This window comes from Arachis ipaensis, chromosome B5 (genome assembly GCF_059453495.1).
Source record: "Arachis ipaensis isolate K30076 ecotype BB chromosome B5, ASM5945349v1, whole genome shotgun sequence".
Taxonomy (NCBI): domain Eukaryota; kingdom Viridiplantae; phylum Streptophyta; class Magnoliopsida; order Fabales; family Fabaceae; genus Arachis; species Arachis ipaensis.
Genome location: NC_142440.1, coordinates 134,933,922 through 134,961,699, shown reverse-complemented (window position 1 = coordinate 134,961,699; position 27,778 = coordinate 134,933,922). Strand labels below are relative to the sequence as shown.

Below are 27,778 nucleotides of genomic sequence, written 5' to 3'. Positions count from 1 at the left end.
GGTCTAAAGAATGCAGGAGCCACATACCAAAGGCTGATGAATAAGATATTCAGCGAACTCCTGGGCAAAACAGTGGAAATCTATGTAGATGACATACTCGCAAAGACCGCCCGACCTGATGATCTCCTGAGCGACCTTAACGACGTTTTCTCGTCCCTACGACAACACGGCATGAGGCTCAATCCGCTCAAATGCGCGTTCGCCATGGAGGCCGGAAAGTTCCTGGGCTTCATGATCACTCAAAGAGGAGTGGAAGCCAATCCCGAAAAATGCCAAGCGGTCCTCCAAATGAAGAGTCCGGGTTGCATCAAAGACGTCCAGAGGCTTGCTGGGAAATTGACAGCTTTGTCCCGCTTCCTCGGCGCATCGGCAGCAAGGGCCCTACCTTTCTTCAATTTGATGAGAAAGGGAATGACGTTCGAATGGACACCAGCGTGCGAAGAGGCATTCAACCACTTCAAGCAAATCTTGGCGGCACCACCAGTCCTCGGGAAACCCAGAGCTGGAGAACCGCTCTACCTCTACCTGTCAGTAACCGAGGAAGCGCTTGCCGCGGTCCTCGTTACAGAAGAAGCAAGGACACAACAGCCCGTCTACTTCGTGAGCAGGGCACTCCAGGGACCAGAGCTGAGGTACAACAAACTGGAAAGACTGGCGCTGGCGCTCCTAGTATCCTCCCGAAGGTTAAGACAATACTTCCAGAGTCATCGTATAGTTGTGAGGACAGATCAGGCGATTCGGCAAATACTACAAAAACCTGATCTGGCTGGTAGGATGATGACCTGGGCCATCGAGCTCTCACAATATGACATACAGTATGAGCCTCGACACGCAATCAAGGCACAAGCAATGGCAGACTTCCTGGTGGAGGTAACGGGCGACCCTCCCGAGGAAACGGGCACACGGTGGAGGCTCCATGTGGACGGAGCCTCCAACCAAATGTCCGGAGGAGCAGGGGTCATCTTGGAAAGCCCAGCAGGGGTCATCTATGAGCAATCGACCAAGTTCGAGTTCCCCGTGTCGAACAACCAAGCAGAATATGAGGCTCTCCTAGGCGGACTAACGCTGGCTCGGGAAGTCGGGGCGACGAGGGTCGAAGTATGCAGTGACTCCCAAGTCGTCACCTCACAGATAAACGGAAGCTACCAAGCCCGGGACCCCCTCCTCCAAAAGTACTTGGAAAAGGTTAGGCAAATGACGAGCCAGTTCCAGGAGGTCATCATCCAACACGTCCCAAGAGAAAAGAACACACGAGCAGACCTTTTGTCGAAGCTTGCGAGCACAAAGCCAGGATCGGACAACCGGTCACTCATCCAGGGCATGGTGAAGGAACCAACGGTCGCCCTCCACCTGATGGAGTCGAGCCCCTCATGGCTGGACCCCATTACCAACTTCCTGGAACTCGGCAAGCTGCCTGAAGATGAGAAGGCGGCCAAAGCTTTAAGAAGGGAGGCGGCCAGATACGCAATCATACAGGGACAACTATTCAAGAAGGGACTCAGCCAGCCCCTATTGAAGTGCTTGCACCCCGACCAAACGGACTACGTGCTTAGAGAAGTCCATGAAGGATGCTGCGGACATCACATCGGGGGCAAAGCCCTAGCAAGGAAGCTCATCCGAGCAGGATACTACTGGCCAACAATGATGAAAGACTCAAAGGAATTTGTCACAAAATGCACACAGTGTCAACAAAACGCCAACTTCCACAAGGCACCAGCCTCCGAGCTAAGCTCGCTAACGACTACACGTCCTTTTGCGCAATGGGGAGTCGACCTCCTGGGACCCTTTCCGGTCGGCCCAGGACAAGTCAAATACCTCATTGTAGCCATTGACTACTATACCAAATGGGTGGAGGCTGAACCACTAGCCACGATATCGTCCTCCAACTGCCGGAAGTTCATGTGGAGGCAAGTGATAACCCGTTTCGGCATCCCAGAGGTCGTTATCTCGGACAATGGGACCCAGTTCACCGACAAGAAGTTCATGGAATTCCTCTCTGGCCTGGGGATAAAGCAAAAGTTCTCCTCAGTAGAACACCCCCAAACAAACGGGCAGGTAGAGGCTGCAAACAAAGTCATCCTTCTTGGTCTAAAGAAGCGCCTAGACGGTAAGAAGGGAAACTGGGCCGACGAACTCCCCTCCGTCTTATGGTCCTACAGGACAACCGAGCAAAGTGCCACAGGGGAAACCCCCTTTCGCCTAACATACGGGGTCGACGCGGTAATACCAGTCGAAATCGGCGAACCAAGTCCCCGACTACTACTCGCGGGCATGAGCGAAGCGGTTGAGAAAGACCTGATCGAGGAAACAAGGGAAATGGCTCACCTAACAGAAACGGCGCTGAAACAAAGAATAGCCCTGCGTTACAACGCAAAAGTCCTCAAACGAGACTTCGAAGAAGGGGACCTCGTCCTGCGACGCAACGACATCGGCGTCCCTACCCCAGGGGAAGGCAAGCTGGCGGCAAATTGGGAAGGTCCCTACAGGGTAAGGGAGATACTCGGCAAGGGCGCTTACAAACTCGAAAAACTTGACGGCAAGGAAATACCCAAAATATGGAACGCAAGTAACCTAAGGAGGTTCTACTCCTGATCCACCGGCTCACCGAACAGGGAGTCTAGCCAAGTAGTTAATATTTCCCCTGTCCACATGATTAATTCATCTTGTTTGCTTACTTTATCAAATACTTGCCCAACTGACGAATAGTTTTCACTTGTTCAAATTTCTTAATTGTTAAAACTTTCTTACTTCATGTCTATTTCTCACGACCAAAACCTAAAACGGCACCCCGGGACTGATCACCCCGGGAGCCAGACGGCTCATAAGCCTTAACCAACTCGACGACTACGCGACCGAATCGGTCCGAACTGCTACCAAATGCGAAAACGGCGAGACGAGCACAAGAAGTAAGCCCGCCCAGAGTAAACGGTGACACGGTAACGGCAACACGACAAAATAATGAGACAAGCAAAAATCATAACAATCAAACGACGATAACTCATAAAGCGTCAACATACGGAACAGACAAGTAAATTGTTCAAGAAAAATAAAACGACAAAGTGTCAACAGGGTGTTCAGCAAATGCGCTACAAAATATCCTAAGTTACGAGGCTTCATTTCCTCGGCATATCAACAATTTTCCTGTCTTGGATAGTCTTGAAAACACCAATTGACGACGTCTCGAAATCAGGAGCAGCAATCTTCAGCTGAGCTTTCAGGGCGTCCTCGGTCATCAATATGGCATTCTTCCCTTGTTCCTTGGCCACCTTAAGCTTCTTCTTAAGCTCAACGGCCTCTGCCTTAGCGGCCTTCGCCTCCGAGATAGCCTGCTCCCGTTCCCCTTCCAACGCGACAACCCGACCCTGGGCGGCGTTCAGTTGACCTTCCAATGTCATCTCACGCTCAACAAGCCGGGCCACGGTCTCATCGGACGCCTTCAACCTCTCCGCAACAAACGAGGACTTCTCCTCAGCAGCATTAAGTTTTCCCCCCATTTCGGACAGCTGACCCTGGAGGAGTTCAACTTGAGCCTTAAAATCATTATTCGCCTTAACAGAAGACTCAAGCTTCCTCCGAAGCGCCTCCATACCGGATAACTCAAACTCGGCCTTCCGAGCTATCACGGCCCCACGAAGCAAGGTGCGATACATCCACCTCGCCTGCCCGGACAGCTCGGTTGCATGAAAATGCTCTTCTGTCCCCGGTATCAGTTGGGAGTCAATGAACTTAGAAGCGTCAAAATTCCTCTCCATTACGGTAAGGACCCCTTCCGGGCTAGAAGACATCTTTCGCTTCTTAGGAGTGTGGATAAGCTCCACGTCGCTATCCGGTTGGGGGGTGAGAGTCGCCTGCCCGTCGGCAGGTCCCTCCTCATGAAAAGGGGAAGCCTGACCCCCTAAACCCTGCTTGCCCGACGCTTCGGCATCCCGAGCAGGGGAAGCTTGACCCTCCTTCTCCCCTGACGGACCCTCCGACTTGCCGGCGTCCTTCTCCTCGGCATTCTCATCATCACTAGCATCAAAAAAGGTCTTCATCAAATTCTCAAGACCAGTCACGGTGGCAGACATTTCCACTGCGATAAACAACAAGAACGTTAGCCGTCACAAACATAAAAAGCAAGAAACATATGCAAACGAGAAAAGCAACTCACGAATATAGCTCCGGCCGGCCTCCCGTTCACCCATGAGAAGGTGGGGGTTCACGGGATTCTTTTCAAAGATAGCAAGAAGAACGTTCGCTATCTGTTTATCTACAGCCGACAACCTCTTGTACGACACTTTCACAAAAGGATTCGACCCCGCGCCAAAGCTCCAGTAAGTCTGGATAAGGCGCTCCCCCTCTAACGACAACCAGAAGGGATGGCGACCCTTAACGGGACGAACCTCGAAATACTTATCTTTAAAACCATGGTAGGAATCCTCAAAAAGGCTAAAAATCTTCCTACCCTGGGCAGCACGGAAAGAAAGAAACCCTTTTCTTACTTTCCCCTGTTTGGAGGGGTTGGTAAGGTTGAAATAAAAGAGAAAAACGTCTACCGACGCCGGTAGCTCTAAGTACTCACAGACCATCTCGAAGCAGCGGATCGAAGCCCAGCTGTTCGGATGAAGTTGAGACGGACAGACGGATATCCGGTTCAGCAGCGCCATTTGAAAATCGGAGAACGGGATCCGAACACCGACTTGTGTGAACATGGACTTGTAAAACCAGATCCAATCGGGGACGCGAGGAGAATGAAAATTGAGCTCATAAATACGCTCGTGAGGAAGCGGGACAATGGCCTCGTAGTTGGTCTCCTCGTCAGTACCCCCACACAGGTAACCGGCTTGCCGGAACTCCGTCAATTCCTCCAAGTCCATCTGGTTGGGTGAACTCCTTATATCGTCAGTCACCCAAGCATACGGGTCGTAAGCCGCAGCGGATCCGGAAGACCGGGAGACGACGCAAGGCATACCTACAGCGGGGTACCACTCCATTAGTCTATGAGGTCGGGAGCCCGAAAAAACTCAGAAACTATGCCTTTTCAACTCAAACGTGACCAGATACGGCTAAAAACTACGCCTACCTCACAAACCACCCAAAAAAGCCTATCCTGGAATGGTACCCCTTCCCTAACCCACCTATCCCAACACTGGAAAAACCTCTTAACGAAAATAAAACCAGCCATGCAATAGATGCAAACAACAAATCACACAACAACAGAGCATAGCGTAGAAACCAGAAGAAAGAAACCAGAAGGTTACCTGGAACGATGAAGGAAATCTGGGCTGGAAGTTGAAGCAGGAAGGAGTTCGCGCAGGAAGCTTTGGATGTTAGGGAGAGAAGAAGTTAGAAATGATAAGAGTGGGGGGTGGATAGGAAGAAAAACTGTTTAAAAACCACCCCCAAAAAAGCGCGAAAAGAAGCAGGGGCAAGATAGTCTTTGCGCACGGGTTTTTTCAAATCATTATGAGCATTAAATGCCCAGCGCGGAGAACGAAACGGCAAACAGATGCCACAGCAGATCAAGAGACACGCGCACAAGAGACGCGTCCCTCCCACGATCTGCCGACCCAGCGACAACGTACGAGTGTAAACATCACGCGCCACCAATGGCCCCCACGGCCATCGCTGACGCGTCGGGGGCACTGTTACGGCCTGGCCCAAAACTCACGCGGGTCAACCCGACCCGAGTTCCCGCCGGCCCAATGGTGCGTCCTCCGCCCGACCCGGACACGCGTCCCGTACGGCTCACACACAGCCGTGGGACAACACCTTTGGGGGTATGGGCCTGCTCACTGGAAGGGCCCACTACTGACATGTATATAAGGGGAGACTGGCTCTCCCCCCAAGGTACGTGACACTCACACACCATTTCCTCTCCGCCTGCACATATTCTGACAAGGGCGTCGGAGTGTCTTTGCAGGTGGCATCCCCCTCTCCATCCAAAGTGCTCGGGATCTCGCTCTCTCGGGACCAGGAAACCGCGACCAGACGAGTCTCTCCACCATCCGAAACGTTGACCTCAGGGTCTTAACCCGAACTGTCCGGTACCCGGCCTACCGAACAAATTCAAAACTTGACGTAAGCGCCTGCGTCTTGATGCAAATTATTTTGGTTTAAGAAATTTTAGGGTGGAAATTAACATTTTTTTTTATCAATAGTTATGGATATTGGTGCGGACACAAAATACTATATAATATGAGATATATTTTAAGATACAAGAACACTATATATATGATTAAAATGTTTTTAAGATAAATTATAATAATATTTTAATATTTTATTAATATCAAAACATAAATTAATTTTTAATTATTTTTATTGTCTTAAAGTATTTAAAATATAAAGTAAAATATTTTCAATTATTTTTAATTATATAACATATTTAAAATGATTTTTTGTTTTAATAAATAACAATATATATTATTTTTATAAGATTAAACACACTGATTTATGATAGTATTTAAGTGTGTCTAAATATGTTCAAAAAATATTTTTTTATTAAAATACAGTTAGACAAAAAATACATATGTCAGATAAATGTTGAATAAATATTGTGTCCAAAATATATTTGACATGCAAACATGACAATTTAATAAATTACGATTTAACCATTACCGTATTTTTTAGACATTATATATAAAAATATATTTGTTGACTAAATAGTTCAAAATAATAAATGTTTTGTTGGTTATACATGTAGTATCGCTCTTTTGCTTTAGCTTCTACTTAATTATTCTATTTTAATTTTAATCAATTATGTCCTTTTTCGATGGGTAATTTTAATTGAATGTTGCTAGAAAGCTAATAGAAAGTCAAATGGCATAGACTCCTCGTACTCAATTAAGAGGTTGCGGGTTCGAGTTTCCTATCTTTCCAAATTTAGCCAATGAGTAATAGCTCAAATGGCATAGACTCCCCATACTCAATTAAGAGGTTGCGGGTTCGAGTCTCCTATCTTTCCAAATTTAAAGCCAATGAGTTATAGTTCAAATGGCATAGTCTCCTCATACTCATACTCCATTAGCTCTCTATATTTCCTCGTTTTAATTTAACAAGGATCAGATGACAGGCTATAAATATGTGATAAATTTGCTCTCCATCTCCATCAACCTAACAAAGTAAACCCATCAAATCAAAGTTGTGTTTCATCATTCTTCTATCTTCCAAAGTAATTAATATATATCTATGATGGCTTCATCAGATGATTCCACCATTCCAAGTCACACAAAAGCATGGTTCTATTCAGAGCATGGGAATCCAGGTGATGTTCTAAAGATACATCCAAATTGGCCAATACCAGAACTCAAAGAGGACCAAGTGCTCATCAAAGTTGTGGCTGCATCACTTAATCCAGTTGATAATAAAAGAATCACTGACTTCTACAAGGACATTTACACTCCTGATCCTCATCTCCCTGTATGCACTACTCTATATTCCCTTGTTCATTTAGGCTAAATTATATTCACCTTCATCGAAATTAGATGATATTATATATGACACTTTCTATTTATAAAAAAGCTATAGATTACATGCATGGCACTTAATTTGGTCAATTTGGGGAGTATTAAAAATTAAAGTGAGATAAATAATTTGTATTAATGTTCAATTTGGTGTTTTAACATATATAAGTTAATTTGGTCTTTCAAAGATTCAACACTTCAATTTAATCCTTAAAAAATATCAACATGAGTCGAATTGTTTGTCCGTTAATTTTTGACTAACATGCAAGGTAAGCCTATATTTTATTACGTTAGTAAAAATTTAATAGAAAAAACAATTTGACTCATATTTTTTAAAGGTATATATTGTCCTTAAGATCACACACACTTCTAGTTTGATCATACCCGATAATCCCTAATTTTAATTTTCCGGTGATTACTCTTATACATATTCAAAATGTGCAGAGATGTCTTTTATGTACTTTCTCACTTAGTATGTGAGAACCCACCAATATTTTTAGATAGTTAAATGTAATTTTTCTTGATATACATATAATTTAATCTTAAGATCACATGTTCAAATGGTAAAAATAGTCATTGATATAATTATTAGATTGGGTTGCATATATTATACTTTTTTAGTGTAATTTTTTTTGGATTCTGTGCATTAAAATAAGATGCTTGTACATTGTACGAATTTTTTTTATACAATTTGATTTGATCGCACTCTTGTATACATATTTCTTGTCAAATATTTATTTTTTCACTTTTTCTATATATGCTTTTTTCATGCATGCATATATAAAATTAAACTAACTTTTTCCATTCATAATTGTTTGCACTGTGGGTGGGAATGATGTGAAGATTGTTCCAGGGCTTGATGTTGCAGGTATAGTGGTGAAAGTGGGTGTTCAAGTCAAGAAATTTAAAGTTGGTGATGAAGTTTACGGCGACATTAACGAGGATGGCATACAAAACCTTAAGATTCTTGGAACATTGTCAGAGTATACTATTGCTGAAGAGAGGCTTTTGGCTCACAAGCCTCCAAATCTCAGCTTTGTTGAAGCTGCTAGCTTTCCTGCGGCAGTTGAGACTGCTTATGAAGGACTTGAGAGAGCTGACTTTTCTGCTGGCAAATCTATTCTTGTTCTTGGAGGTGCTGGCGGTGTTGGAACCCAAGTTATTCAGGTAATTATTTTATGGTACTATTAATTAAAGAGTTCGGTCAAATATATTTATCTAACCTTTACAATATTAATTTCACATGAAACATTTTTATAAAATTTTACTGTTTAGGTAACCACTTTACTGGTGGTTCTAATTGTTTAGGTAAACCATATTAATAATCTCATTAGATCTAATCTACACATATACGTGTCTATTATAAAATTTTAGATGATTGTTATATTGTCTAATTTGTTAAAAAAATTAAAAATTAATATTTAATTTAAAAAATATAAAAATAAATAATTTTTAATATGTGAAATTTATTTTAAAAATTAAATTAAATAAAAATCATAGAATTCACCGAATTAATAACAGTAAATTAATTAATTACAAACATTTATTTGTGTGCAGCTTGCGAAGCATGTGTGGGGCGCATCAAGGATAGCAGCAACATCAAGCACTGGAAAACTTGAATTCTTAAGAAAACTGGGAGTTGACTTTCCTATTGATTACACAAAGGAGAACTTTGAGGAGCTGTCAGAAAAGTTTGATCTAGTCTACGATACAGTTGGTAAGGTCTTCAAAGTTAACCACAGTGGGGAGGAGTGGGAATGAGTTTTCTTAATTAAAAAATATGCTAAATGTGAATTTTTATTATAGATAAAAGAATATATATTCAAATAGATTTTTAAAAAATTTTGTATTGAATATTTTTGTTTTTCATAAAATTTTATTATGTTAAAGTTTTGAACTTTACGAAAACAAGATGTATAAATTTTTATTTTAGTCAATTTTATTGTTTTTATTTAAATAAATAAATTTTTAAAAAAAAATTAAAAAATTTATATATCTTATTTTTATAAAATGTAAAAATTTTAATATAATAAAATTTTTTAAAAACAAAAAATGTCTTATTCAAAATCTTTTTAAAAATTTATTTAAATATATACTCTTCTATATAAAATTTTAATATTTTTGTGAAGTCCATGACAATGACTACTTTATTTATCAATGATTAAAAATACCACAATTTAATATAGCGAAGTACACGTACTAACATGAAAAAATAAATAAATATTTTTTAGTTAAAACCAATACCATATTAAATGTATAATAAAATTAATTATTAAAATTTGTTATTAGTATTAAATATATATTAAAATATAAATTATATATTAAAAATAAATTAAATAATATATATTTATACACAAATACATAATAACTAATTTTAGTAGTTAATTTTAATATACAAATTATATTTGTGAAACTTATTATATATATAAAAGTTTGTATATATTTTTTTAAGATCAGTTAAAAGATTTTGACAACATTTTAATGAATACTTTTTTGCCACCAATAATTACTAAATATCAATAATAAATTATTGTTAAATTTTTAACAATTATTGACTGAAAAAATATACTACGAGATAATTTCATTTTATAACTAATTATTGTATAAAATGTTTTTTTTTTTTCTTTTTTGTGATGATTAAGAATGTTCATTTCTTAGTGGTAGTGTACTAGTGTGTTTTTCAATTGTTTTTCTTTCTAAATAGTAGTGATTTTGTAATTGTAATAACCAAAACAATGCAAACAGGGCAAACTGAAAGAGCCTTGAAAGGTGTAAAAGAAGGTGGGAAAGTAGTGACAATAGTACCTCCTGGAGTTCCACCAGCTATCTTTTTCGTTCTCACTTCCAAAGGATCTATCTTAGACAAATTAAGGCCTTTCTTTGAGAGCGGCAAGGTCAAGCCAGTTCTGGATCCTCTCACTCCAGTGCCATTTTCTCAAGTCATTCATGCTCTTTCTTACATTCAAACTGCAAAAGCCACAGGAAAGGTGGTCGTTTATCCCATCCCATGAATATTATTATTACTACTTAATATATATTAAAAATATTATATGTACTTTAAAATTAACTATTAAAATCAGTTACTAATATATATATATATATATATATATATATTATTTAAATTATTTTTAATATGTATTTATATTTTAATATATATTTTATATTATTGACTGATTTTAATAATTAATTTTAGTGTATACTTAACATGATTAATAGAATAAATGTAAATAGGGTCAACATCCTAATACGGTGGATTAATATATTTAAGGATGTGTGTGGTAGTAAATAATTGAGGCTTGTATTATTATTGTGTCATAAGACCTTGTCATCATTTTCTATGTTATCTGTTTCTATGTATGCCGATAATTAATTCTATCTTCTGCTGAACGATAATGATTGGTGATGATGACCAATATTCATGTGTATGTTCATAAATAATTCCTGGTCTAGTTTATAGAACTAATTAGGATTAAGTACAATTTTAGTCCCTAAAGTCAAACGTGAAAATCAAAATCATTTCTCATCTAATTTTCGATTTAGAATCGTTCTTAACATTTTTTTTCGTATTAAAATCGTCATTTTTAATAATTTTTTTAATTACAAAAATACTCCTATTCTAATAAATAAAAATAAGTAAAATTAAAAAAAAGGAAAAGAACGCAGGGGAGGGGAGAAAGGAAAAGGGGAGGGGGGAGGAGGAAAAAGGGCAAGGAAGAGGGGGAAGGGGGAGGGGGGACGGCGTCGGCGGCGAAGCTTGAAGCCGCCGTCGCCGTCAGGAAACCCAAAAGAAAGAAAAAAAAGAAGAAACGAGAGAGGGGCTGCGACATGGGGAGAAGAGAAGAGGGAAAGGAGATGCCGGCGTTGCTAGGGCTCGCCGCCGCCGTCGCGTCGTCATCGGGCCTTGGAGGGAGACCACGCCGCTAAGTCGTCACCGCCGATTCGCCCACGAGCTGCCGTCGGGGAAGCAGAACAGCGAAAAGAGGAGATGCGCGAGTGGGTCTGCTTCGGCTTCCGCATCTGCTTCTTCTCCTGCATCTGCTTCTGATTCTATTTCTGCATTTGCATCTGCATCTCCTTCTTCTTCGGCTTCTTCTTCTGCTTCGGATTTTGCATCTGCTTCTTCTTCTGCATCTGTTTCTAATTTTGCTGTTGAATTTTGTCGTTGAATTTGCTGTTTTTGCTGAAAAATTTGCTGTTGAATTTGCTGTTGAATTTGCTATTAAATTTGTTGTTTCTGCATCTGTTTTTGCTGTTGCATTTGAATTTTGCTTCTTCTTCTGCATCTGTTGAATTTGTTATTGAATTTGTTTCTTTTTCTGCATCTGTTTCTGATTCTTCTATTTTTTCTTTTGCCATTGAATTTGATGTTGTTCTGGATTTTCCTAATCTGTTCTTATTTCTTGTTCTTGTTTCTTATTTTCCTAATCTGTTCTTGTTTCCTAATCTGTTTCTTATTTTCCTAAATTTATAGATTTTTTATTTTTGTAATTGAAGATGAATTTGGATATTTTTAATTCTTGTAATTGGATTTTGTTAACTGTATTTAAAATTTTAAAATTTTGAGTTTTGTTAATGGAAGAAGAATTTATTCTTCTGAAATTGTTCTGAATCTGTAATTGAAGAATTTGTTAATGGAAGAAGAAATTGAAGAATTTGTTAATGGAAGAAGAAGAAGAACAAGAAGAATGAAATGGTAGAAATAAAGGGGGTATTTTTGTCATTTAAAAAAATTTATTAAAAAAGACAATTTTAATACGAAAAAAAACGTTAAGGACGATTCTAAATCCAAAATTAGATGAGGAACGGTTTCGATTTTCACGGTCAACTTTAGAGACCAAAACCGTACTTAACCCAATTAATTAATAAGATACACGTTGTGTAGTGTGTTGAGTATTGGAAGTTTGGAACAAGAAGAATGTGTACTTACCTATGGAACTAAACTTTAACATCCTACCAGAAGAAAACAGTATTTGTAACAAAACTGTTGCATTATATTCTAAAATTGTTACAAAATATTGCTGTTTTAATAAAATTTTGTCATTGTTGCAAAATATTTTTTTGTAACAACATGAAAATTTATTTCAAGTTTTCAAGTTTCTGTAGCGATTTTTTTTTTTTTACAAAATGTATTGTTTTTTGTAACAATAAGTTGTTCTAATACAAAAGTTCAAAATACTTTATAACAAAAAGTTAATTTATTGTAAAAATTTAAAATATTTTAAAACAAAAAAATTTTATAATAAAATATTATTTTTTTAAGACGTACATAATGTTTTGTAACAAAAAAATATTTATCACAAAATTTAATGTATTTTGTAGCAAAATAATTGTATATCACAAAATTTAAAGATATTTTGTAATAAAAAATATTTTGTTTAAAGAATTCAAATCTTTTTGTATTAGAAAAGAGAAAAGAAAAACATGTTTTAAAATTTCAAAACTTTTTGTATAAGAACTATATTTTTGGACTTATTAGGTCATTTCATCCATTCTCTTTTTTTAGCTAGAGTTTTAACTTGTTCTCTCTCTTTTTTTTTATCTTTGTTGTTACTTTAAAGAAACGTTGTGGCCGCTAACCTTGCATTCTTGCAAGACGGCGGTCTCCCTCTCCTCTCTTTTATATTTTTATTTTATTATTATTTTTTTTCTTTTTCTTGTGGTTTTTTTAAATTTTTTTCTTTTTTCTTTATTTTTGTTTTCTTCAAACTTTTTTTGTTTTGTTTTTTCTTTTTCTTTGATCTCGTATTTTTTCCTTCCTTATTTTCATTATTTTATTTTTTCCATCTTTTTGAAGATTTTACAGACTTTGAGAAAGGGAGGAAATTTGAATCAAGATACTCTTCTAAAACTTGAAGCATGTAACAGAGCAAGCTAAGCAACATATTTTTTTGGTTTACTCTCTTCCAACAATAAAAGATAAAAGAAAAAAGAGTAGAGAGAACGACATCAATATGTATTCTTATTTAATTTCGAAGTGCAATGAGGTCTATGTCTAGTCTCCACAACAATATATAACAACAAAATTTCACGATATCCAATTCAAGATATTACAATCACCAATGCCAAGACTAAGACCAAGACAAAGACAAATCGAACCAAATCAGTTCTACACCAAGACAAACGAAGCAATAATTCTGTGCTTCACAAAGTAATGCCATGATCAAACCAAATTGCCAAGACAAAAAAAAAAAAAAAAAAAAACAAAACAAACTAAATATGAAAAAGTATGATATTTTCTTTCTAGTTTATGACTATGCATTCATAGGCTTTTTCAGATAATCTCTCAATGAATCATAAGCCTTTTATATTAGGAAGACTCAAACAAAACTGAATACATCAAGATGAAAAAGAAGACACCCAATGTACTATCTTTGATGTCTGAATTTTTTTCTTTCCGAACCTTGAAACCTTATTCTTCTTCTTATATCATAAGCCTAGTTTTTTGTTAGTCGTTGCAATAAATCAATCTTTATAAAGACTTGATACTTTTCTTCCTTTGTGTAACAGTACAAATTTCTATATTCTCTTCATATTTTACCCTTACTAGTTCATTAAATATTTTCAAATATAATCAAATCAATACTTTTTTATACACACTAATTGTTTGTTGTCTAATCTCTCTCATAATTGTCATAATTGTTTTCTTTTTTATTTGGCGGTATTAATCTCTTTCATATCTTGCTCTTAATGGTTGATTCTATCTAAATCAAATCAAATCATCATACATATTAATGCTAATTCTGAAATTTTATAATACAAATAATGACACCATAAAGTAGAATCAACTATTAATGAGTTCTGTTAGGTAGACAATGGGGGATGCGAACAATGTAAAGGGGTGTGAGAGGAGGGCCACAATGTCACTGTCCACAACAGCAATGGAGGCACAGTGAGAGCAATCGTAACACCAACAGTGATAGAAGAAGATGCCACACCTCGGTTCGTGGGTCTTCGATTTACTTTCAATGGAGGAGTAGAGAAAGGATAATGACTCGTGAATGAAAGAAATGCAATAACACAGATTAAAGTATTGTCAGCAAACAAAGGAAGGAGGAGCAAATAAAAGTTTTGGGTAAACAGTGGCTGGGTTAGAGAGAATGAAGAAATCAAGTTAACGCCGTTTTGTTAACTCTGCAAAACTTACTATTACCCCTGACAGTTTCATATCCACTTGTCAATATTATAATTTACCACATCTTTTCGGCAATATTTCGGCAAAAATATTTAAGCACCGAAGAACGCATCTAAATAAAATCATTAAACAATCAATTTGTAGCAAAAATCAAATTAATAATTTTTGTAATTAATATTTTTAACAATGTTTGATCATCACAATAATTTAAAGTTTTCCAAACTTATCGGTTATCTTAATCTCTACACGCAAAGGGGCACGAATTCTTTAATGATTAGTTATGGAAAGAAGGCTATAAATAACAGGAAGCAGTACGGCACAGGGGTTAGAACTTTTCTTCAGAAATACACTCAAGCACACTCATATCCCAGCGAATTTCTGAGTCTGCGATCGAGTTCGATTTCTGTAGGGTTTCTTCCATGTCTTTATCTTTTCAATTTACAATTTCAGCAAACTTTACTTTTCTTGTTCAATTTATCTTTAAAGTATCTTTAAATTTCATTGTCAGATTTACATTTCAGTACCTTTAATTTTCAAGTCAAAAGTCCTTTGATTTAATTGGAGGTCTTTTTATCGCTTTGGTTTAAATTCGATGCAAAACATTTTGATTTTAATAAGTTTTACTTTTCGAAATCTTTATTTTACATTTTTTCAGTCTTTTACACCTTTTGAACTCATTTCCTTTTTAATGCTCGTCTAATTCGAAAACTTTTGATGCATTCATAGAAAAATCGGTACCTGCAAAAGAGGAGTAGATTTCACTCTCAAACCATTAGAATCGAACCACCATCGAATTAAAAATCGACAAAACAAGTACTAATCAATCCAAGCTAGTATAAACACGATTTTTCAACTATTTATTCTTGGTTTGTACTTTCAAACATGGCTGCTTCTTTTTCTTGTTGATTTGTCAAGCTAAGTATTGTTCCTATTTCAACATAATGGCATGCAACAAGTTTAGATTTAATCTTCAAAGATTTTCTGAAACTTCTACACTTACAAACAAAAATTGATGTTAAAATCTTTAGAATTTTATATTTTGATGTACTTTACTCATTATATTCTCATAACAGAAAAGTCTAGGGGCTAGCAACTTTGTTAAATTCTGGCCAACATGTAACCAGCAAAGAAAAATGAGCCATTGGATAAAATCTCACACCAATCTCACACCATTAAAACTATCATTGATGGCTATTTGATGGCTACAAATCACAAAAATTGCTGCCCCTAGCATTCCTCTTCTCGAAACACCTGAAAGTGTTTTCTGAAAATTCAAAACTAGACGTAATTGCCTGCGTCTTCATGAATATTACCATTTTGCTTTAGCTTCTAATTAGTAATTCTATTTTTAATCAATTATATACTTTTTCGAAAGGAGAATTTAACTTAACAAGCTAAGAAGCAGATGACGACAGACTATAAATATGCGATCAATTTGCTCCTCTCTCTCCATCAACCAAACAAAGTAAACTCATCAAACTAATAAAGTTTTGTTTCATTATTCTTCTATCTTCCAAAGTAATTATTAATATATATCGGTGATGGCTTCTTCAGATGATTATTCCACCATTCCAAGTCACACAAAAGCATGGTTCTATTCGAAACATGGGAATCCAGGTGATGTTCTAAAGGTACATCCAAATTGGCCAATACCAGAACTCAATGAGGACCAAGTTCTCATCAAAGTTGTGGCTGCATCCCTTAATCCAGTTGATAATAAAAGAATTACCGACTTCTACAAAGACATTAACAACCCTGATCCACTTCTTCCTGTATGTACTACTCTATATTCTCTTGTTGATTAATTTTGGATAAATTATATTCACCTCCATCGAAATTAGATGATGTTATATATAACACTTTCTATTTATAAAATTATACATTAGTTTCTTTAAAACATGGATCATATTTTAGTGTATAGAAAAATATAGATTACATAACACATTAACACAATTATTAGCAACCATTACTGGTGCTTTAAAGGCCTATATATATGTTTATTTAATCTCTTAGGACTCAACACCTCAATTTGATCTTTAAAAGATACGAACATGAGTTAAATTGACTATTTATTAGCTTTTCATTAACGTGGGAGGTTAAATCTGCTAGATTTTACGTTCTTAAACAATATTACATCAGCAAAAATTTAATAGAAAGACCAATTTAATTCCCGTTATCCTTTAGAGATTAGACTAATTTCAACATGAAAAAATTTAGGGGTCAGCAATTTTATTGAATTTTGGCCAGCATGTAACCAGCAGAGAAAGGGGAGTCATTAAATGAAATCTCACACCAATCTCATACCATTAAATCATCATTGATAGCTATTTGATGGCTACCAATCACAAAAGTTGCTGATCCCCTAGCATTGCTCTTTCAACATTAACCCATATATCTAATATATGCATTGTTCTTAATTAAGATCACTCATCTAGTTTGATCATACCCAATGCTCCCTAGCTAGATATATTACTAGGCAATTAATTTGATTTTCCTTATTATACAATTTGATCCCACTCTTGTATATATATTTCTTGTCAAATATTTATTTTTTTTGAACACATTTTGAATGCATATGTCAAACTAACGTTGTCATTCTTAATTGTTTGCATTGTGGGTGGGAATGATGTGAAGATTGTTCCAGGGTTTGATGTTGCCGGTATAGTGGTAAAATTGGGAAATCAAGTCACGAAATTTAAGGTTGGTGACGAAGTTTACGGTGACATTCAAGAGGGAGGCATAGAAAATCTGAAGAAACTTGGAACATTGTCCGAGTATACTATTGCTGAGGAGAGGCTTTTGGCTCACAAGCCTCCAAATCTCAGCTTTGTTGAAGCTGCTAGCTTTCCTGCGGCAGTTGAGACTGCTTATGAAGGACTTGAGAGAGCTGACTTTTCTGCTGGCAAATCTATTCTTGTTCTTGGAGGTGCTGGCGGTGTTGGAACCCAAGTTATTCAGGTAATTATTTTATGGTACTATTAATTAAAGAGTTCGGTCAAATATATTTATCTAACCTTTACAATATTAATTTCACATGAAACATAATGCGTACTAATCTCTCGGTTAATTCAGTCTCATACTAATCTTGACAATATATTTATCTAATGGTAAACAATGTGTAAACAACAACAGTTTTGAACAATATGTAAACAATGTGAATGAATAAGGTTAAAAAAGTAAATTAATCTTAAATTTAATTAGTAGCATTAAATTAAGATGTAATATATTTTTATTTGATTGATAGTTGTTCATGTTATTTAAGATGATCATTGTTTACCTAACACTCCCCGATAATTAATTATTTTACTTGTAGTCTCATACTCATATGCATTAACAACTAAGTTTTGAGAAAGTTAGTGTATCTAATAATTAACTATAGAGTTTAAAATTGATCTACCAAATGAGATGCTAAAAAATAATTATTTTTATTAACATGATCTTATATGATTAAAAGTAGGTGTAAAATTGATTTATTCTGATAATGCATTAAAATTAAAAAGAATAATTATTCACTTTTTTTTTACTGGTTTAGTGATGGCCAAATTTTAATAAAAATACTAATTTTTTAAACTTTCTCTAAAATTAAAACAATTTATATTTGTTGTCTCATGAATTTTATATCTTTTTATTTGTCAATACTATAACCACCAATGTTTATATAAATTTTAGATTTTTTTAAAGTGAGAAAATTAATTAATAAATAAGAAATTAATTATTATTAAATTTGTAACTCTTATCATATATAAATTTTATTATCTTAATTTAAAAGTGATCAATCCTTCATTTAATATATAGATATATATATATGCTACTTTTGTTGAGTTCTTAATAAATCAAAACAATTCCAGTAAATAAAGTATTATGAATCACTTTATGAATAATTCAATTCGACATGTATTGGTCACTTATATGAAATATTTTAATCTAAGAAAACTTACAAAATCGAAAATAATTCACAGATATATAAGTATATATAACAGAAACCGAAATAAACTGTGACTGATATAAGTTAGTCACAGTAGCAGCAAGTAGTTAGGCTCTTGTAGCAATAGTTAGTTATAAGGTTATTTGACCGTTGAAGTTAGTTAGATGCATGTGAAGTGTGTGTGACTCAGGTTGTATATAAGTCTTCTCCCTCTCCCCAAAGAGATTGAGAAAACTGATTCCCTCCCTTGATCAATGCATGAATAATCACACTCTCCGATCCCCTCTCTGAATTCTGAGTTCTTCACCATTCTTCCCTCTCTCTATTTCTTCTTCACCAAGATTCCCACACTTATTAACATAAACATTAATTTAAACCTGTATATACTTATAGATGCAGTCCATAACTAATAACAAACATATTAATAATAGTAAATTAATTACTATCGTATATAACGTTTGCGTGCAGCTTGCGAAGCATGTGTATGGCGCATCAAGGATAGCAGCAACATCAAGCACTGGAAAACTCGAATTATTGAGAAAACTGGGAGTTGACTTCCCTATTGATTACACAAAGGAGAACTTTGAAGAGCTGTCAGAAAAGTTTGATCTAGTCTACGATACAGTAGGTAAGGCCTCTAAACTTAACTACCGTATGGAACAGTGAATAACTGCAATTCAAAACTTAAATAGATTAGTATGGAAATGAGAGGGAGTTTTCTTAATTAAAAAATCATGCTAAATGTTAATCTTTATTAGTGATAAAAAATAAAAATCGAATATTCTTGTAGACCCCATGTCAATGACTACTTTATCAATCAATGATTAAAAACACCACAATCTATTACTATATTATAAGAATGTAGTGGATAGGTTGCTGCTCGACAAGTGGTGCTCTCAATGCTTGACAAGTGCATAACTTTACTGGCTGACACGTGGAAATTAAATAGTAGACAGTTGTGTGAATTAAATAATGGACTGCCGTGGTAAAAACATGTTCTCATCTTCAAAAATCAAACTTGCCTATAAAATGTTGCTCAGGACACATCTTCAACCATTACCCCTGAAACTATTTAAGAATGTTCTCTACTCAAAAATAGTGAGCTTTTTTGTTCCAAACCTGCATAAACATGGCAGAAATATATGATATGTTAATGGATGTTAATCCAACAAAACTTCAATGGAATTTCAAGGTTTATGTTATGCATTTATGGGAAGTTCCAAACAGGTTCAACGACAAAGAAATCAATGGCATTGAGATGGTTCTTCAAGATATCAAAGTAAGTGTGTTGGATATATAGTATACCTAATTATTTTCTGGCTTCTAATAGTATTTCTACAACAGACATGCTGTTTTCAAAATTTCTAGGGTTGTAGGATCCGTGCTTCAATCCCAAAACCATTGATCAAGAAGTGGAGAGGTAATATTTTGGAGTTTAGCATGTACGTGATGTCTAACTTTATAGTGGTGGAAAAAAAAAGAGAAAATCAAGATAACTACAAATAGATGGACCATCAATTTTTCATAGAAGACCACTATTCTTCTGGTACCTCATCCCAGTTTTCCTCTAGAGGCATTTTCTTTTAAGCCTATTGTGGAGTTGCTTCGAGTTGACAAGATCGATGATTCAATACTCATAGGTAATGCAAATTTAAAAAAAAAAATGATACCAGTGGTGGATTTATCTAACAAACGTGTCATGTGAGCAAATTAATTTGTTTTGGACCTTTCATTGTTGTGTAGATGTCATTGGTGAAGTTGTTGAAAAAGAGGATCCAAGAGAGTTGATTACCAGCAAAGGCAGAGAGACAAAGCGTTTGGCTATTTTGATCGAAGACCTTGAATAAGATTTCTCTATAGTAATTTGATTTGTTCACTTTTGTTATGACTGCACTTAGTAACAAAATTTTTATTCTTCTAACATTGTGATGCAGAAATAACAGCATTGGGTGTGTGTTGTTTGGAGACATGGTAGACCAAATTCTACCATATCTCGAGGGAGAAAGGGTGGAGCCTCTGATAGTTATAGCTCAATGCTTTAAACCGAGCAGGTGGAATGGTATGTGTTTACACCAAATGGGTTGTTGTTGTGCTTACTATTAATGGCATTAACAATTCAAGAACATGTAGCTCACAATAATCTATATTCTCTTATAGAAAAAACATCAGTGCAGAGTCACTTTGAGTATTCTAAGTTACGTATTAATCCTGATTTGGAAGAGGTTAGAGATTTCCATAACAGGTTAGTTAACATCCACAATGAGTGATTATGCGAGAAGAAAATTTTTGTGTGTATAGATTATGATGTCGGTATTTATTAATTTTGAAGGAGGCTTTCTGAAAAACCGGCAAACTCGGCCAGAATTAGTCAAGTTTCATCCCATGGCCCGCGATCTGGTGCCGACGAGCTAAAAAAGGGAGATGTTGCTGTTAAAACTATAGAAGAAGCCATCAGCTCAACACAGGCGAGGACAATTAGTACAAGAATCTACTTAGTCTATTTTCATTGCTATATATTAACATTTCCATGTTATTATTTGCAGGAAGGGCCTATATGGATTGCCGGTACAATAATTTCAATTAACTCTGGCAAGGATGATTGGTATTACAAATCATGCCGAAAATGTCTAAAGAAAGTAGAAACCCCTATTGGAAACAGATATGAGTGTGGTAGATGTGGTCACACCCATGGAGCTGCATCACTTAGGTGTGTATGACATATATGTTAAAATTATAAAATGCATGTTTTCTGTTTCAAGTTTATTAATGTTATTTTGGGTTCCTACTTCGTGTCATTGATGTTTTGACGTGTTTGATTCAGGTTCAAAGTTGAGGTGATGGCATGTGACAGAACGGGTAGCATAACATTGTTAATGTGGGATAGGGAAATGGTACAGCTATGCGGGAGGCAAGCTGACCAGGGCAAGAACGAGGTATTATTTAGACTATAATTGGATAGTACTACTTTTCACATTGTCGACTTGCTAATTAACCTTCAATGTAAGTAAAATAATTTTATCCAATGTAACTAATGTATCAATCCCTCACAAGTGGAGCTCAATGACAGTTTAGATTATCCTATTTTATTTGTTGCAGTTATCAAGTAAAATAAAATGTGTAACTTAGCCAAACTTTATCATGCTTATTCAAAGAAAAATTAAGGAAAATTCATTATATGATTTTGTAAGATATGCAGTTATACTTAAGATGCGTAACCCCTTTGTTTTTTTTAAAATGTTTGTTGAACTTTATCAAGTATATTATGTAAGATATGCAGTTGATCTTTATTTTTTTTTAACAAGTATATTGATTGATATCTATAAACACCCTAGGCTTTTGATGGAGATGGATACCCCCCGGCTTTGGAAACCATGATGGGTAGGAAGTTACTTTTCAAGATTAACGTTAAATCATCGAACATTAGATAGTATGACCAGGTCTATACTATCATGAAAATATGTGATGATGAGGAGATTATAGAGATGAATCACCCCAAGGAAGTGCATAATCTCCCCTTTGATGCTATAACTGTATGTGCTTTAGTTATTTCATTTTGACAATTGGAATATTAACTATGCTAGCATGTATATTATAATGTATAAGTAGGATTATTGTGTGCTCATTTATAGGACAATGGGTGCAGTGACTCGATCAACGTGTCGGCAGTTTTGGCCAATATGCAAAATGATACTGATTCTATTTTTTCTATGGTGAGCTCATATAATATCATTGCTAATAAGGCATCTTTTTTTTACAAGTATTTTTTATATACATAAAGGTGGAATTATAATGTTGCTGTTCTCAGGATGGTATTGAGGACAGTGTCACCAGCCTCAAAGAAAACCCCAGCTAAAAGAGATACCATGGGGATGAAACAGTCTTTGCCTATAAATGTTGACAATGAAGATGAATTGAGATTTTCCACGAACAAGTTCAGTCGCAAGGGTGGAAAGAGGCAGAAGATGCAAATTAGTGGGAGTGATAATTAGGCATAATGCATGATTAATAGCATGGTTGGATCTTAGTATGTTGTTTGGTATGCGGATTATTTTGGTTCCTATATTTTGATACAGTTATGGAATCAAATTGACAATGTTTAGAGGTTTCTGCATTTTGATATGTGTAGTACTTTTGTTTTTGTATTAGTTCAGCCATAAGTATGCTAATTTATGGTACTTGGTTATTTCGAAGTATGGTGAATGACTTTGGTATGAAATTATTAGGCTAATGCATTTTAAGGTAAATTTTATATGTGACTTTCATGTGAACAGTGTAGCAATATATTATTTTTAATTCCAATGCAGTATTTATATTAAGCTTCATTAGCAATATATTTGTGAATTTAGACTATAGTTGTTAATATTCTAATCTCACAAGCTTGATATCCAATTAAATGTGATGGATAAGCATTTAGCTTAATGGGATCTATATAGAATTTTAAAGGATTTTTTTATTTAGACTGTAACTAGATAGTACCACTTTTCACATTTTGGACATGCTAAATAACCTTTAACATAAGTCAAATAATTTTATTACCTGTAACTGATGTATCTGCCCTCACAAGGGGAGCTCAATGACAATCTTGGTTATCCTATTTTATTTGCTGCAGTTATTAAGTAAAACAAAATGTCTTACTTAGCCAAACTTTATCAAAACTTACTTCAAGAAAAATTAAGGAATATTCATTATATAATTTATTGAGGCAATAAACAAGTAATTCTGATATATGATTTTAAAAAAATATATTCATTATAAATCAATGCTATATAGTCCCTAATAGCTACAAATAATAGATTTTTTCTGTATCTACTAGGTTGAATCAATAAGTGAAGCTTCGACCAAGGAAAAGTAGCATGAGACATCAAAGTTCAAAATATTAATGAATTTAAATACATTGGATCCATAGATGGTTGAATAACGGTATAAGAATTTTTTTATTCAAAAAAATATATTGGTCCAAAAAGAGGTACTAAGCACTTTCTAAAAATTGTAGAAAGAATGGTACATCATGGAAGGTGTTGCCATGAAACCGTATAACAAGAAGGACAGTTTTTTTAAATTTGAATTTTTATCCGTTTTAAGAAGCAAGATATCTTCAAATACTTTGACTCATTGAAGGGGCTATCTTTTAACTACTTTATGAAAACTTATTCGGAGAAAAGAAAGGAAGATTCATCATATAATTCATTCATACAATATATTCCATATAATATTATTACAGATCATGATATGCCATCACCTTGCCCAATGAGAGTATTACTAAAAAAATAGGGTTTGGTAGAAATAAATATATGTTTTAATAAATTAGTAATGACTTTAGATAATAGGAATCTGGATAAAAGAACAAGGGTAAATGGGTGAGTCTCTTGAAATCTAAATACCTTCTTTGTTATAAAAAATTTTGGATAACTATTTCATATTTTTTTAGATAGAATCCCTCAGTGGATGGGGCTAGAGATTTATTTGGAACAAGAAATATATGGATATCAATCACAGACTAAGAGAAACAGAGGCAGGCATCTATTTTTAGCAATACTATTTTTATTTTAATATATAAAATCTGATTGTCACCGATGAGGGACTAACCTCCTTTTGAAAGATCAAGAAGGCCTAATATATTGTGAAACATGTTGGCATAAATTGTGGGTAAGAACAAAAGATCTCTGAATTTTTTTCATTTTCAACACACAAAAAATATTGAAATAATTTCAAATGACAAACACCTTAACTAACTTTCAAAAGTCAATTTGAACTTTTTCGAAGAATGTCAAACCTACATGTCTGCTTTTTTTGGCCTAAAGAGTCTCCACTTTCAGCATATGTTGTATAGACTGTATCAATAGCCTAAAAATTAAAATGAAATACACCCTAATGAACTCCCAAAAGTGGAGTTGAACTTATTTGTGAATTGTCAAACATACATGCTGCTAGGATAGAAAGTTTTTGACTAATTTGTATAATAACAAGAAAAAATCTTATCTAGAGATTTTATACCATTATCAAAACCAAGATAGATGGTATACTTTGACCTATAGCATATATTAGATAAACTTTGTGCACCCTTTTTCATACTGTAAAGTTTTTTTGCACCAAATTGCTAATTGTGTGATTTCAAAAGATTGAGATCCGGGTAAATAGGATAGATAAGCAATAGGATAATACGCTTTGACCATAGCATATATCACATAAACGCCGTACACTCTTTTGGATACTCAAAAAATTTTTAATACCAAATTGTTAATTGTCTTTTCTCACAAGACTGATATCTAGGTAGATATGATAGATAGATAATTGACTAATGCTAGGTTGAGTATTCGCCCAAAAAAGATCGGGAAAAGAAATCTTAAGGCACACTCATCAAAGATATTTCACCCAGTAATTAATTATTAAGCAAGAGGAATTTTAAAAACTTGCATCAGTAAAACAAAAAATCAAACCATTTACAATGTTTAGAACCCACCACTAATGTGTTAGGATTGATTAATAGCTTCCATCACCAACAATGTCATACATGATTAGTAAAATGAACAGAGATCATAACTACAATCACTTAAAAACATCAATTTTGACCGTTGGATTATAGCAATTATTTATGGCTTTTAAGATTTTTGAAATATTTGTATTAGGTCATTACATATAAAGTTTATGCATAAAATACTATATATGCAGGTCCTACTAATGCATATATCAAAACCTAGCTAAATAGAAGTAAGTCTCATCATTACCAATACGCTCAAAATCTTAAGTATAACGTGTTGAATTCATAATCAGAGACATATAAAAATATAGGTCTGATATAAATGTATGCAATAATTATCTTTAGCAATAACAAAAGAGATTTATCTTAGTCACTATATATAAATATTTGAACTTACCCCTACTAGATTAATACAATTTTTAATACATTGTTGAGTTTTTTATTTATTAAACATAAAAAATAAACACTCTAATGTAATCATATTAGTTGACAGGGATAATATCAAATAATATAATTTCAGGAATATATTTAATAACGGAAAAAATATTTCAGATGGTGGGGCAAAACCTATCAATTGAATAAAGTCTTATTTGGTCATTTCCAATTCCCTTAGGCGATGAACTTTATTTTGATTGCATGCTAAAGACAATCTAAATTTAATTAATATATTAAAATAATGGTCAGTTGTTTATTCTTTTGATGATTTAGACCAAACATGACTAATTAAAAGATATACGATGTCAAATGCACATGAATTTATATAAACGAGGCTTTAGTGTTTAGGATGACAATAAGATTTATTTCCTATTAGGGTAATGATTGGACATTTTAGCTATATCATTTTGGTTGTTGTGCCACTATGTAAAACTAAATTGACTAATGACCTACGGATAAAAATTATAAACAACTGGCTAAGTTTGATGTGATATGTAGTATCTCTGCAAGGATAAAGTTAGGGAACCATATCATATCAAATAGACCCTAATTCATCTTGACACGTCAAAATTTTTTTTTACTATAATTGTTAATTGTCTAATCTTACGAGCTTCATATCCAGTTAAATGTGGTGGATAAGCATTTAGACTAATGGGCTCTATATGAAATTCTATGAGATAATAGCTAGAAGCTAATTTTACATTACTCCGAATAGTCTTACGAGACTGAAAAAGATTTTTTTTTAAAAAATAATACAAGACTTCAGCAAAATTAAATAAATACTAATACAAGGAGTACATCATATAATGGTATATATTGATATATGTCTTCATCTCAGGCGGGCAAAATAGGCAATATTTCAATTTCATTCAAGACTACAAAATCCTTTCATTGGCAAGAGGCAGTTATGAGTATACATTTATATAAATTCCATGAAACTCAAATTAGTTAGTGACAAACCAACACTCTGTTCTGTCTCACTTAAAGGGTTTTGTAAAAACTTTACAAATTGTGTTTCTATAATGAGTGACTCTTCACTAATGTGTATTAAACTTCCACATCTAGCTGACGAGCTTATATGGAGGATCATTGCAAAAATAGATCTCAAGACGGCTGGGAGGTGCAGGAGCTTGAGCAAGGGTTGGAACTTCAGACTTTGTACACCATTGTTCTTGAAGGAACACTTTAGAGAAAATAAGGATCACAACAGGAGTGTCATCATCGGGATCGGTTACCCCCCGAGTGATGAAAACTCTATATGGTTTGTAAGAGCTTTTTTGGACTCTGGTCGTCAGGTACAATTCGATGTACCCGTAGACATCAACCAGTATGGGTTTTACGCATTAATCGGTTCTGACTGTGGAAATGTTTGCTTGAGGATTTCAATGGGTGGCCTAAACTCACGACTACTTATTTGGAACCCTCTCACCCGTAAGAGGCGATATGCAAGAGACGAAGCTAGCACGCACGCCGGTCACGCTTTGTCGCTTTATGCATTTGGGTTCTTGCATGACACGGTAGAGTATCGGATTATCCATGCTTATAAGAAGTTTTATTCTCAAACAACTCTTTCTTGGTCTTTGTATACATCATTTGAAAGGGATTGGACTCATTCTGGGACCTTTGAAACCAGTGTGCAGAAGATCGGTCCTAAGTATGTTATAAATGAAGGAGTTTTTTACTGGATAGGGTGGGCAGGACCTAATTTAGTGGATGCAGACTCAATAGTTACTTTCAACCTTCTTCAGAGGATGTTTCATGAAGCTATCATTCCCGTTCAAGTGAAATATGATTACCACGCATTGACCAATTTCAATGATGGTGTTGGTTTTGTAACATATCATAACATTGGGTTCACAAGGCAGGTTATGGTTTGGCAACTGAAAAGTGATTGGGATTCAAATCTCAATTGGGAGAAGATGATCAGGGTGTCTAGATTTGGCATTCCATATACTCCAACCCTATTTGTTGGCAAGGACATAATATCAGTTTTGGAAGCTAGAAGTGGCTATGGCTATTTAAATGACTCAGAAGCAACTGATGTTATTCTTTCAAGGCTTAGGTACATGGAGGGTAGAAGAGAGAATTTGGTCTACCGCACTTGGCACGAGCATGTCAATGTAAAAACAATCACACTCCATTCTGAAGGGCTCTTAATGGTTTAATATCCAATTGTGATGTTTGGTTAATTTATCATTCTGAAAGTTATGTTGTTCTATCTATTAGGTGTTGTCAAAGTTGTTATTATAGCAGTATGTTCCTAGGCATGAAAATGTCTAAGCTTAATTAGGGTTCATGAATTTATGTCTAATGTATTTTTAAATTTTGTTGTTGTACTTGCATTACCTCAATTAGGTATTGGGTAG

At 35.1% G+C, this 27,778-nt stretch overlaps 2 protein-coding genes across 8 annotated transcripts; both read left to right on the top strand.

The window, feature by feature from the left end:
* Positions 1–7,105: 7,105 nt before the first annotated feature.
* Positions 7,106–10,798, top strand: LOC107644034 (2-methylene-furan-3-one reductase). Its single transcript, XM_016347809.3, has 4 exons — positions 7,106–7,398; positions 8,286–8,609; positions 9,000–9,159; positions 10,188–10,798. The coding sequence occupies exons 1-4, from the start codon at positions 7,168–7,170 to the stop codon at positions 10,451–10,453; spliced, it is 981 nt and encodes a 326-aa protein (XP_016203295.1). The 5' UTR covers positions 7,106–7,167; the 3' UTR covers positions 10,454–10,798.
* Positions 10,799–16,020: 5,222 nt separating this feature from the next.
* Positions 16,021–22,753, top strand: LOC110272318 (2-methylene-furan-3-one reductase). Of its 7 annotated transcripts, none has more exons than XM_021124422.2 (9): positions 20,005–20,139; positions 20,243–20,558; positions 20,657–20,741; positions 20,829–20,964; positions 21,043–21,206; positions 21,321–21,432; positions 21,832–22,029; positions 22,143–22,209; positions 22,305–22,753. In XM_021124422.2, exons 2-7 carry the CDS (start codon positions 20,468–20,470, stop codon positions 21,925–21,927), a joined length of 684 nt encoding a protein of 227 aa, XP_020980081.1. In that variant the 5' UTR covers positions 20,005–20,139; positions 20,243–20,467; the 3' UTR covers positions 21,928–22,029; positions 22,143–22,209; positions 22,305–22,753. The 7 variants fall into 7 exon arrangements, with proteins under 7 accessions (XP_088344252.1, XP_088344254.1, XP_088344253.1 ...); XM_021124420.2 differs by having other exon boundaries at positions 22,129–22,209; XM_021124421.2 differs by having other exon boundaries at positions 22,106–22,209.
* The last annotated feature ends 5,025 nt before the right edge of the window (positions 22,754–27,778 follow it).